Source organism: Furipterus horrens, unplaced genomic scaffold, assembly GCF_987537825.1.
Source record: "Furipterus horrens unplaced genomic scaffold, mFurHor1.1.pri manual_scaffold_5, whole genome shotgun sequence".
NCBI classification, from domain to species: Eukaryota; Metazoa; Chordata; class Mammalia; order Chiroptera; family Furipteridae; genus Furipterus; species Furipterus horrens.
In genome coordinates this window covers 167,354,177-167,366,196 of record NW_028327175.1, presented here as the reverse complement: position 1 = coordinate 167,366,196, position 12,020 = coordinate 167,354,177, and the positions used below count along the sequence as shown (strand labels likewise).

The following is a 12,020-nucleotide window of genomic DNA, read 5'->3' as shown; positions in this document are numbered from 1 at the left end:
AGGTGCTCAGCCTCAACCACACTGTCTGATCCAGGCACTGAGGAGCCCCTCTTATCGCTCGGGGCAAATTTTATATCAGTGTAGGGAATTATTTGCCACTCAAGTTCCCAGGCACCAAGGGTGAATTTGAAAGCAGGCCTTTCTAAGGATAGCAGTCTTGGGCCTGCTAGGGTAACACTCTTCACACTACTCAAGAAATGTTTATGAAAGAATGAATCACCCAGTGTGACTGCAGGGCCTCTGGAATCAGAGCTCAGATTCCCAAGGCCAGAGACCATGACTTCCCCTCCCTGGTCAGCAGTTCTGCCCTTAGACACAGGGAGGTGAGAGTCACCAGTCTCTCCTTCCTCCTGCCCCAGACCCTTGGTAAGTGTGCCTCTCTGGTCCCCAGGTGTTGAAGCACAATGGGTCATCAGAAATTCTGAACAAGCTGTATGACACAGCCATGGACAAGCTGGAGGTGGTTAAGAAGGACTATGATGCCCTGCGGAAGAGGTACAGCGAGAAAGTTGCCATCCACAACTCGGACCTGAGCCGGCTGGAGCAGCTGGAGGAGGAGAACCAGCGCCTGCTGAAGCAGACGGAAATGCTCACCCAGCAGAGGGACACGGCCATTCAGCTGCAGCACCAGTGTGCCCTGTCCCTGAGGAGGTGGGATCTGGGGCCTCTGAGGGCCAAAGGGACCTTCTTTGCTTGGGGCCACTCTCCTCTGTGGTCTTGTGGTTATCTGCAAGGGCCCCAGACACTTCCAGAGAGTAAAACAGCACAGCGTTTGTGCTTTTTCAATTGAAAAATGCTTATTTCCAGGAAACAGGTTTTTGACACTCACTGTGTCTTGGGAGTTGTTCTTCTTTTTCTCCTCTGAACAACTTTGGTATGTTCTAACTGTCTCCCAGTTCCTAGGGCTCCCACGAGCCTCTCCTCTGTCAGTCACCCCCCCTAGAAAATAGCAAAGTTAAATGTCCTAGGTATTGTTTCTTCCAAAATTTTGCTTTTTATTAAGGTATATAATCTATAGGAATGTGAGCCCTGGCCTCAAACAATATTTTGTAAAGTACATTCCTGCAGAAGACTAATTCCCTGGAGCATTCATTGATTTAATATGAGAAGTGTTCTCTGAATATGAAAAGGTTTGGGAACTGCCAGGTGGCACATGGACAGGTGTCTGCAATGCAGGACTTCTCAGAGCCTTCAGTCTGGTACTGAGCACTAGACTGTCCAAGAGAGGGACACAAAATGCAGTGTTTCCCAAACATAAGTCATCAGAGAACATACTTTTTTTTTTTTTTTTTTTTAACAGAGAGCCATGAAGGATTGGTGTTCTAAAGAACACACTTTCCGAAATGTTACTCTAGAGACTTAGGCTCTTAATTTGCAGGGTTGCCTGCGTGGAAGGTACCTTCTGGCTTGGAAGGACTGAGCTGTATTCTTACACTAACCTGGTGACTTTAGGAGAGCCAACTGCATTTCCTCCTTCTCTGTATTTGTGAAATGGGGTGGGTGGATTAAATGACCATTAAGTTCCTTTTTATCTCTCATATGCTGTGATTGTAGCACTTAAAAAAAAATAATGTAGCTTGGCTGTGGAAGAAATTTGCTGTTGTTTCTAGTAGAGCAGAGGGCATGAAGTCCTCAGTTCAACTTTTGGTTTTGAAAAGGCTGAGAAAAATTCCAGGTCCAGGGGCACTGGTGCTCCGTGACTTTTCTCTCTTAGGGGTGCGGAGAATGACCTCCCTTGAAACTTCATGCTTGACTGTCCAGCACGGCAGAGCTGACCAGGCAGGTCTCTGCCACCCCCCACGTCCTGGCTGCCTTTCTCTCCTAGGTTCGAGGCGATCCACCATGAGCTGAACAAGGCCACGGCCCAGAACAAGGACCTGCAGTGGGAAATGGAGCTGCTGCAGTCAGAGCTGACGGAGCTGAGGACCACACAGGCGAAAACTGCGAAGGAGTCGGAGAAGTATAAGGAGGAGAGGGACGCAGTGTACAGCGAGTACAAGCTCATCATGAGCGAGCGTGACCAGGTCATCTCTGAGCTGGACAAGCTGCAGACCGAGGTGGAGCTGGCCGAGTCCAAGCTCAAAAGTAGCACGTCGGAGAAGAAGGCGGCCAATGAGGAGATGGAGGCACTGCGACAGGTAGGTGGCTGGTGGCTGGCCTCCCGGGCCCTGGGAAACCAGCGAGGGAGGAAGGGCTGCGTTGCACACAGTGTCCAACCAGCATCCTGCTCTGAGTCAGAGTGCAGAGCTGTGCGACTGGACGCTGCCCAGGATATTGCTGAGCTCACTATGCTCAGTGCCCAGCTCTGCTCTGGGCTGCAAGGATGCAAGGGGAGATCTGGCCATGGTCTGCGGCCTCCACAGCTTACAGTGTAGGAAGAAAGTCAGGCAACCCGCCCAGAGATGCATGGGCTCCCTGCACAAACACACTCAAACCCCTGGTTAAATGATTGTTGATCAGTCTCAAGCTGAAAGTCAGTGGTATCTCAGGGACTTGCTCATGAAGAAGCTAGAGCCCCTGGCCAACTTCCCAAAGCTATAGATATAGATACCTTTGGCTTTGTGAGTCAGGAAGAGCACCCTTCGGGCTCTTTCCCAGCATCTGAGGGATCTGATCTTTAAAGGGCAGCCTGGTTTCTTCTGGGAAGATGGTGTTCTAGGCTGTGCCAGAGGCCTTTCTATAGTCTTGCTCCCTAGGGGATATGCCTCCAGGGTCAGGGGCCTGGGGTTCATTAACATTAGAGTCAGGTCACCTAGTTTGCATCCTGAGGGATCAGTGTGGATTCTTTGCATCCTTTCTCCTGGTCCCTGGGTTTCATCGCTGACAGCCCTCACCCCCAAGTGCAGATGTGCCCTACTGGCTTCCTGGTTTGAGGTTCCCTTCCCATCCTGTAGGTCAGTGTTGTGGCTCTGTTTAGAGCTGCTGAACTTGATCATAGTAGGCTCCCCCCACTCCCCCCATTGAAATGCCTTTCCATTCTACTTTTCTATGCAGGTCATTTAGAATGCAGCTTTCTTTTCAAGTTGGTCTGTGAGAAGTGAAAAACAAGGTGTTAAAAGTTGGGCAAATTAGCAGGGAATGGTGGGTATTGTATTATTGGACCCAGAGCCTCCTGGACACAGCTTGAGGCAGGGCTGATGCCTGAGGGGTGGCCAGGCCCTGTGTGGCTTTTTTGGACAGTGACACCTCCTTATGCCCAGGTAGTGCGAGGGGCCATGGATGCAAGGGGCACAGGCCCTGTGCTGGGAGAGCAGGCCTTCTCAGTCATGTGACCTCTTATCTTTCTGGATCTCAGTTTCCTCCTCTGCAAAATGTAAATGATAATAGATAGCATCTGCCTCATGGGTGGTTATGACAATCACATGATTCAATATTGAAAACGCACTTAGAATAGTGCTCGCACAAAGTAGGAATGATTTCAGTCTTTATTATTAAGATTATTATAAGCAAATATTATGTATTAGAACTTGGTAATTGTCTTAGAAAAACCATCAACTTATTTTCACACTGTTGACATCTGAGAGCTTAATGGTTGGGAAAATGTTGTTATCCAACAAGCAAAACAAAACGATAAAGAGGAAAACTTTGAAAGTGACTGACTCAGTCGCTAAACCAGAAAGTCACGGACAATGTATCAAGCACATGAGAGGTGAGCCTGGGATAGGACAGCAGCCCACGTGGAGGGGTTTTTGGAATGAAGAGGTTAGCCATGCCCTTTGTAGGAATTGTGGAAAGCACCGAGGAGGAGGAAGAACCGCCGACTTCCCCAGGTGCTAGCATCTGGTGGCAGCCTGTCAGCCCACTCCCAGCATTCATGCGTGCCCTTCAGCCTGGAGCCTGGTTCCTGGCCTTCGCAGGGGGCATTGGCTGGGTGTCAAGTCTGCCTGTCAGCTGAGGCAGGAATCTTTTCTAGGCGCTGATCCGAGTCAGCAGACAGAAGAGGAGAACCCCCTCCTCCACCCCACCCCCCACACCTCCCAAACCCTGGCAGCTTCCAGAACTGAAACCCTCAGCTCCTCCTCTGCTTTGTTTGGCTTCTCCCACAACACCACTCCCCCACTCATCCAGAGTAGGCCAGGTTTGTGGCCTGGACCATTTTGGCTCTAAGGGCTGGGTGGGACAGCCTTAATCTCTTAATGGCCTGACAAGACCCCCTGGTGTGGGCTCTTCCCCTGTTGGAGGCTGATTTGCAGTCCCCTATCCTGGCCTCCTGTTCTGGGCAGGGTGACTGTCTTGTGAAAAACAGCCCATCTCTTCCTTAGCCTGTCACCTGAGGTCACCCAGGGTGGTGGAAGATCTTTGGGTGGTGCTTTTGCAGACTGAGATCTGCATGGTGTGGAGGAAGAAGCATAGGAGCAGGAGTCCTGGAGACCTGGGATCTGGGCTCAGCTTCCTGAGGTGGGACCTCTGGGGCAGTCACTTCCTGGACCAGGTTCCTCATTGGTATAATCAGGGGCCCAGACAAAGGGGCCTTACCTTAGCTCCCCAATTCTACTGCCATTTTTACTTAAGATATCATATTTCTGCTCTTCCCTCTTGGTAAAAGTAAGTAGTATACTTCCAGTGTTTCTCATAAGGAAACAGTGTTTGGGGGGTGTTCTCATTTTGGAGATTGACAGTGATGGGGCCCCAGTGGAAGAAAGGGGAGAGGGGGGAGCGGTTGGTTCTGCCCAGTTCCCTGGCATTGATCCCTCTTTGTCTTCACCCCTGGCTGTCAGCTTGAGATGATTATCCAGGACCAAGTGGAAAGACCTTTCATTGAAACCCCAAGTAACACAGTTCAGATGGAAAACTATATTACTGTAGAACACTGAGTGAAATATAAATTTAAGAAAAATGTTATTGTTAAACCTATTATTACTACAAGTTCTTGATAGAGTTAATAAAAATATCTGTTTTCCAAAAAATAGCAAACTAAAACACTCAACGTTGCATAAAAGTGGGGAAAGAATCAAACCTGAAATCATTGGACTTGCTTGGGACTGTGAGTTCTCAGCGGAGTGCGCTGCTCTCCCTCTCTCCAGCTGAGGTGTTATTTTTTGTACAGATTTTTCCCTCTTTCTGACTCTGTACGTGAGAGACAAGGGGGGTGTTTTAAGCTGACTGCATACGTTTTCTTCTCTCTCCCTCCTACTTGTCTCTTGGCTGAACTTCTGAGACTTTTTAAATTGTGTTTTAGCGGGGGCTACATTGCTGTCTGCCGTGGAGTCGGTGGACGCATTCTCAGTGTGTTTATCTTCCTTATCCCTCAGAGGTGCAGATTCCCAGTGCAGAGACAGCAGCATCTTCCTTTCCTCTCTTGTTGTGTTTTGCGTCTTCAGAAAGCCTTTGAGCTAGGGCAGGAGTTACTCTGGCAGTAGACACTTGCTTGTCATTTTCCCTGCGTGTTCTAAGGGTATAGGGCACAGAGGGAGCTTTCTATATGAGCACTTCTAAGAGTTCGATTTGAAATTTTAACGGAGCATGCAGTGCTTTGAGTAAGTGTCAAGAAGCAAATGCTTCAGATTTCAGCTTTTAGAACAAACTGAGATTCGCAGGGCTTCAGCAGCAAAAATACTGCTGTTTTTTCAGATTTAAAAATAACTATGCTAGAGTATAAAAACCAGAGTGTAGAAACCAGTATTGCGGAAACAGAGATGTGAATTCTCATGATCAGTGTCTGTACCCTTCACTGTGGTCAGGCCTTGCGTCATTATGTTGTGTCATGGATGCACTTTAGAGAGACGTGGTGGCTCTCTGTAGGTGCAAACCATGCAAGTGGCAGGGTGGAGCTGGGACAAGCCCTCCAGGGAAGGCATTCCACCTGGGCCACTGAGACCTTGGCTGAAGAGGGACTAGGGTTCTAGTCCAGGCTCTGTGTGGGATTGTGAGAGTTTGGGCTGAAGGTCTGAGCGTGGCTATGGTCATCGGTGACGGTGGGGTGGGGGCTGTTGCTGGGATCCAGTGTTTCCCTCCTTCTAGCTCCTGAGAGTTCAGCCCCAGCCCCTGCACCCGTCAGATGGTACTTCTGAGCCAGAAGGCCCAGTAAACTCCTCTGCTTGTCCCTCGTCCCTACCAGATCAAAGACACGGTGACAATGGATGCTGGCAGAGCCAACAAGGAGGCTGAAATTCTTCGAAAGCAGTGCAAGGCTCTGTGCCAGGAACTGAAGGAGGCCCTCCAAGAGGCAGATGTGGCCAAATGCCGGCGGGACTGGGCCTTCCAGGAGCGGGACAAGATCGTGGCAGAGCGGGACAGCATCCGGTACGTTGCCCCTGGGCTGGCGTGGGCTCAGGTCTCTGCATGACACCCAGGGTCTGTGGGGAGGGCCACAATCATTTGCCACATGTCCAGGTAAAGTGAGAGTGACTAGGCTTACCCTTCTCACCCTAGGTGATGCCCCCACCTTGCCTCAGAGCATTAGAATTTTCCATTATGTCTTTTTTTTTTTTTTTTTTAAGATTTTATTTTTAGAGAGAGGGGAAGGGAGGGAGAAAGAGAGGGAAAGGAGGGAGAGAGAGAAACAATCAGTTTCCTCTCCTACGCCCCCCACCCGGGATGTGGCCCACAACCCAGGCATGTGCCCTGATGGGGAATTGAACCGGTGACCTTTCGAGCCAATGGCCTTTTGGTTTGCATACCAGTACTCACTCCACTGAGCCACACCAGCCAGGGCTCCACTATGTCTTTAGGTCCATTCCACTTCACTCTAAATGTGCACTCCGAGCGTGCACTGTGAGACCCCCGTGAAGTGGCACAAGACCAGGCTTTCTTCTTAGGGGGCTTCTGATAATCAGAACTGCATTCTCTCAGTCAGTATTCATTGCACACCTACTATGTGCCAGGATTTTAGGTCCCTTGAGCAAAGAGACCTTGGGAGACAGCCTCCAAGGCTCCTAGGCCGTTGTGATGCTTGTGAGGGTCTGGCACTGTGGTGGCTGTGGGATGCTTTGTCAGACAGGGCAGTGGGGAAAGAAGATACATGAACAGGGAATTCTAGGGTCATAGTTAGAGCTGTGATGGGGGCATGCAGGGCACTGAGCAGGGGGGAATAGCTGGGGAGGGCTCCCCAGAAAGCATGGCATTTGAGCTATAACTTAAGCGTGAGTGGGATTTTTCCAGAGGGAGAGGCAGAAGGGCATTGCAGCCTGAGTGAACTTCATGAGCAAAGGTGTGCTGTGCTCAGGGCAGGGCAGGGACATGGGTGTGACTGGAGTCGCAGAGGAGGCAGCTGACAGCGCTCCTGAGTACAGGTTGTAAGGGCCTTAGAAGGGAAGCGTATGAATGTAGACTGGATTCTTGACTGAGGAAGAGCCAGGAGAGGCTTCAGTGGTAGGGGTGCTGGTCGTGAGCAAGGGCTTGGTAATGAGAGTTTCTGAAAGATCCCTTGTGGCCTTTTGAAGGAGAGACTGATGTCCACCCAGGAGGGTAGGCAGAAGAGGGTTCAGAGTCGGGAGGGTATGGGGCCATGAAATGGGGACAGCTCTCGGTTCATCCAGTAACAGGATACAGTTCTGGAGGTGGCACAGAGCACAGGCTTTCCTGCTGCCAAGTCCCCTGACCCCACCTCCTCTCTGAGTGGCTGAGGTGGTCCCAAGGTCCCAGAAGTCATATGTTTTTGAGCAGAGAGTTGTCAAGCCTGCCCTTTGCACCTGCACAGAGCTCAGGGCTGCAGAGATTCATTAGCCATGATTCCCATCTAAGTAGGGGGCTCAGTCTGGTTGTGGGCTGCCTGCAGGCAACTCTGGAAAGGCCTGCGTATGGGTAGTTATGAGGTGTTTGGTCCGTGCTGGAGCACAGAGGCCTGCTGGGTGGGCTGGGGCGAGAGGTGGTTATTGACCCCAGGCACATTGAGGGTGGAGCAGTGAAATGAGCACTGGATATTTGGAACCCAGTGCTTGTTGCCTGGTAACGGGCCGGGGGGATCTCTTCTCCTGGGTCCTCAGCATTACCTTTGTCCCTCATTGGGGTTGGCCCTGATGGCCTTACCTCTAAACTTGCAAACATTCCTGTGTATCCGGGGGCAAGGCAGGAGCCTGGGGCGTTCACTGCAGGCCATGAGTCCCCCGTTCCTTACCACCCTTGGTGACCGTGCCCTTTGCTCCCTCTGCCAGGACACTCTGCGACAATTTGAGGCGAGAGCGGGACAGGGCAGTGACGGAGCTGGCTGAGGCCCTGCGCAGCTTGGATGACACTCGTAAACAGAAGAACGACGTTAGCCGGGAGCTTAAGGAGCTCAAGTATGCTGGGGTGGGCCCCTTCCTGGGTTGCGTCTGTACCTGAGAGCAAAGTACCTGCCTCCTCTCAGGGCAAGGCCTGGCCATCTGTCCCTTCTCTCTGCCATACTCTGTCAGTCTGTCGAATGGGTCCAGATGCTGCCTCCAAGTGGAGAGTTAATTAGAAACTCTTAGACCAGCAGCGAGGTTGACACCAGCCCTTTGAGCACATGGTAGTGTGCATCGTATGCAAAGGCATATAGGAAGGAAGGTCCCTGCTCCCAGGCAGGCCATTTGGGGACAGACAGGCATGTCACTCATTCCCTCCCTCCCTTCCTTGTTTGTTCATCAACTCAACAAGGATTTACTGTGTACCTGCTCTGTGTGGGCCGGGCCTGTGGGAGGCACAGGGGAAACAGCTGAGCTGGCTGACCAGGTGAGAAGCTTGTGAATGTGAGTGTGCAAGCCTTGCTCACTCGAGCTAGCCTTTCAGAAGGGAGTACAGCTTCCCTCCCCTTCCCATTCAGTAACATCTAACATAAGACAAGCAGCTTCACTTATTAAATAAAAACCTAGAACTTCTGGGGCTTGAGTGCTCTAAAGAAAATCTCAGAGGTTGAGGCAAAGCAGCAGTCTCTGCAGGGACACACCTTAGGTCTAGCAAGTAATGGAATCAAATTAAGTTAGATCCTAGACCCTCTGGGGTTTCAGCATGGACGGAGATTTCCATTTTAATTGCGCTACAGTTGCCTGGACCATCCAAGAAAGTTGGCTTCCTTGGTTCATTCAGCACATTTGTATTTGCATCTCCTTCCTCCTGAGTCCTCTAACCTGTGGGTGCTGTGATGCAGTCCGTGCTGCTGCACTGGAAGCCCCCTGTCTGCAGAAACGATAGAGGTGCCCCAGTGGGAGAGGGATGAGGCAGGTGCAGTCAGCATTAAATGAAGAGCTTCAGGCTGTACAGAGGGGTTCGGGGTAGGACCCAGGGAGCTCTGCCCAGGAGGCTGGGAAGCATTCTAGAGCTGGCCAATGAGAGCACAGCCCAGCCAGAGGTGTGAACCTGGGAGCATGTTCTCTAGGGCAGGAAACAAAAGTAGGTCATGAGTGTGCCAAGAGCCCAGTGGGCAGGGCTGATGAATTGGGAAGGTAGTCTAGGCCCAGGTTTTAGGAAGAAGGGCATTATATGCAAGTGACTGCAAGATAGGACAAGGTTTCTGGGTCTTTTTTTCATTTTCTTAACTGGGTCTTTCTGAGAGCTTAAGTTTTTATTTTGACCAAGTCCAACTTATTGATTTTTTTTTTTTATCTTTAATTTTCAATGAAATGTATTATGTTTAAAAAACCTTAACCTAGTCCTAGATCAAGGATTTTCTCCTGTATTTTCCTTCTAAAAGTTGTATAGTTTCATTTTTTTACATTTAAATCTGCAGTACATTTTGAATTAGTTTTAATAAGATATGGTATTTAAGTTGAGATTCTTTTTTTTTTTTTTTTTTTTTTCTTTTGCCAAGGATGCGCAGCTGCTCCGGCATCACTAGTTGGAAGACTGTCCTTCCTCTGTTCAATTACTTCTACAGCTTTGTACTTTGTGGGACTATTTCTGAATTCTTTATTCTTTTTCATTGATCTCTATCTTCCTGGCAGTTCCACTCAGTCTTGAGTACTGTAGTTGTGTAACAAGCCTTAAAATTGAGTAGACTGACTCCTTCTGCTTAATTCTTCATTTTCAAAATTGATGTATCTATTCTGTTTTTTTTTTTTTTTTTTTGTCTTTCCCTGTAAATTTGAGAATAGTCTTGTCTGTATCTGTGAAAATGTTTTCTTGGCATTTCCGTAGGAATTGCATTAAATATCCAGATAAATGTGAGGAGAATTTATGACTCTTTAATAAAAACAGTATAAGAACCCGCTGATACCCAAGAAGCCTTGACCTGACACTCCAGATTTATTGGGAAGGATGAGGTGAAAGCCCCATTGAGCTTTCATGAGTGGTCTACCTGGTCTCCAAGCTGAGGCTGGGGCAGTGCGGAGTGTGTGTGCATTTCACCTCCCATAAGGCCATTGCCATGGCTCCCTCTTTTCACAGGGAGCAGATGGAATCCCAGTTGGAAAAGGAGGCCCGGTTCCGGCAGCTGATGGCCCACAGCTCCCATGACTCCGCCATTGACACAGATTCCATGGAGTGGGAAACGGAAGTTGTAGAGTTTGAAAGGGAGACAGTAAGCTTTCTTTGTCTTGTCTTCCTCTTCTCCTGACATGAAGACTTTCAATGGGGAAGGAATGGGAGGGTCCCCCAGTGTCACAGTTGCTAGTTCGGAGGTTTGGCTTTTCCTTCCAGGATGCAAATGCATCCTTTCCTCGCACTTGTTCAAGCTGAGTTATAGCAGGTTGGTTCCCTGTGTCATGTGGCAGATGCTGACACAGCACACAGACTGAAGAGGGAAGAGCAGGGTGCCCAGGGCTGATGCTGGTGGGGATGTGTGTCTGCAGTGGCTAAGAGGGGAAGACTGTAACTGTTCATAGGCTGTATCTTGGGGACTAAGTGTCCTGTCAGTCATGGTGAAGTCCCCACATGAGAGCGAGTGGCTCATTAAAGTGGTTGAAGGGCCAAATGTTTCTCATCACTACTTTGTAAAGTGTACTGCTGCTGCTGTTTTCACAGGAGGACATTGATTTGAAGGCACTGGGGTTTGATATGGCGGAAGGTGTGAATGAGCCTTGTTTGCCTGGGGACTGCGGCATATTTGTCACTAAAGTGGACAAAGGAAGCATTGCAGATGGCCGCTTACGGTAAGAGTTGAGGAAGCCCAGGTTCTGGAGGGAAGGTAGGGCCCTCTGACCCAATGAGAGGACCCAGAGAGCCTGGTGATAATTAAATGAATGCATCCCAGGGTCTGAGGGACTCAGTCTATCTGAGGCCTGCAGACTCAGTTGCTAACATTGTTCTGAAAGGACACTCTCTGACTTGCAGTTGCCTTCGAACCTGACCTTTCTCCAGTCACCAGGCCCTGCCATTCACATCTCCGGTAGAAAAGTGCTCAGGCAGTGCGTGAGAGCATAGAATGTACATTTCATGAAATACCTATGATGACAAAATAGTGCTTACTATGTGCTCAGTACTGATTTAAGCACTTTATATACTTAATCTTTATGGTCCTGTGAGGTAGGTGCTAACCCATTTTACAGATGAAGACTCTGAGGCCCTGAGGGGTTCGGTCACTCAGCTAATAAGTGGTAGAGCCAGGATTTGAATCCAGGCAGTCAAGCTCTAGTATATGTGAGTTTAACCATTTGACCATCCTGGAAGGGGAAGTCTTTCTGAATGTGTATGCAGGGCACCCACTTTCTGGCATTCACCTCCTCAGTTGGAACAGTTGGGCTGTCTCTTGGTCCCATCCTAAGACCAGGACACTGACCTGGCTGTGCCCCTCCTAAGGGTCAATGACTGGCTGCTGAGAATCAATGACGTGGATCTTATCAACAAGGACAAGAAGCAGGCCATCAAGGCTCTCCTTAATGGGGAGGGGGCCATCAACATGGTCGTGCGGCGGAGGAAGTCCCTGGGTGGGAAGGTGGTCACGCCACTGCACATCAACCTGAGTGGACAGAAAGGTAGGCAGCCCACAGAAGTGGGCAGAGTGCTTTAGATGGCAGGGTGGCCCTTTCTTATCCTGAGGGATGTGTGTGTTTTCAGGCGTACTTCATTGCCCATCTTAAATGTAGCCCATCTGCTTCCCAACATGGGACTGTCTGGGTCTTGGGTCTTGCTTGTCTCTGAGTGACTCACCAGACCAGATGTGACTGAGCCCCTGGGTAGGATGTCTG

General features: G+C 49.8%; 1 protein-coding gene across 2 annotated transcripts in view; it reads left to right on the top strand.

The window, feature by feature from the left end:
- DLG5 (discs large MAGUK scaffold protein 5) overlaps window positions 1-12,020 on the top strand; it is a 112,375-nt gene that overhangs the window by 72,385 nt on the left and 27,970 nt on the right. For both annotated transcript variants that reach the window (XM_090278276.1, XM_090278275.1), the window contains exons 6-12: window positions 392-651; window positions 1,826-2,138; window positions 6,059-6,243; window positions 8,094-8,219; window positions 10,282-10,414; window positions 10,858-10,985; window positions 11,632-11,807. In XM_090278276.1, coding sequence (XP_090134402.1) covers window positions 392-651; window positions 1,826-2,138; window positions 6,059-6,243; window positions 8,094-8,219; window positions 10,282-10,414; window positions 10,858-10,985; window positions 11,632-11,807 — 1,321 coding nt within the window. The remainder of the gene's footprint in view (window positions 1-391; window positions 652-1,825; window positions 2,139-6,058; window positions 6,244-8,093; window positions 8,220-10,281; window positions 10,415-10,857; window positions 10,986-11,631; window positions 11,808-12,020) is intronic.